The sequence below is a fragment of the Haliaeetus leucocephalus genome, unplaced genomic scaffold (assembly GCF_000737465.1).
Source record: "Haliaeetus leucocephalus isolate CR32 unplaced genomic scaffold, Haliaeetus_leucocephalus-4.0 Scaffold309, whole genome shotgun sequence".
Taxonomy (NCBI): domain Eukaryota; kingdom Metazoa; phylum Chordata; class Aves; order Accipitriformes; family Accipitridae; genus Haliaeetus; species Haliaeetus leucocephalus.
This window is the reverse complement of record NW_010972745.1, coordinates 127,639-128,338: the sequence shown is the minus strand read 5'-3', so window position 1 is coordinate 128,338 and position 700 is coordinate 127,639. Positions and strand designations below refer to the sequence as shown.

Sequence of the window (700 nt, the reverse complement as noted above, 5' to 3'; positions counted from 1 at the left end):
CCGCCCGCCGGCTCCGCCGCCCCGTCCCCGTTTAGGGCGGGTTGTCGCAATCGCGATCGTGATCGGCGTGGGCTCCGCCGCCGCCGCCGCCGCCGCGGGTGGTCGGCCCGTGGCTGTGGGCCTTGCGGATGTGGCGGTAGAGGTCCCCGGACTGGGTGTAGCTGCGCAGGCAGTGACGGCACTCGTAGGGACGCTCCCGCGTGTGCACGGTGGCATGGCGGCGCAGGGTGTAAGAGCAGGAGAAGGTTTTCCCGCAGGTGGGGCAGGTCGGCGCCTCTTCGGCGAAAAGCCCGAAGCCCCCGCGCCCCTCCAGCGGCGGCAGGAACAGCGGCTCCCGCAGAGCCGGCAGCCCAAAGGGCAGCGGTTCTCCCGACGTCTCCCCAAAGGCTGCGGGCCGTGGGGCACGGGACGGCCCAGGGAAGAGGCCGGCGGGGCGGCGGGTGCCCGCCTCGGGCTCCTCATCGGAGATGACGATGGCCTCGACCTTGACGGCAGCGGGCAGCAGCCCCCCGGGAGCGGCAGGTGCCCAGGGCCCAGCGCAGAGCCCCCCTGGAGCAGGCAGCTCGCCCCCGGGGAAGGTGGCGCGGGGGGCGGCCTCCGTCGAGCTGCTGGGGCTGGGGAGGGGGACCTCCGGGGGGGCTGCGCGGGGCCAGTCGCCCTCCATGCCGGGCTGCGTGGTGTCAGCCACGTCCACGCGGGA

At 75.4% G+C, this 700-nt stretch overlaps 1 protein-coding gene across 1 annotated transcript in view; it reads right to left on the bottom strand.

Moving 5' to 3' along the window:
• Positions 1–31: 31 nt before the first annotated feature.
• The window catches only part of ZBTB3 (zinc finger and BTB domain containing 3), a 1,556-nt gene continuing 887 nt past the window's right edge, over positions 32–700 (bottom strand). Inside the window, exon 3 of the mRNA XM_010571191.1 lies at positions 32–670. Within this exon, the coding sequence (XP_010569493.1) occupies positions 32–670 (639 nt within the window). The remainder of the gene's footprint in view (positions 671–700) is intronic.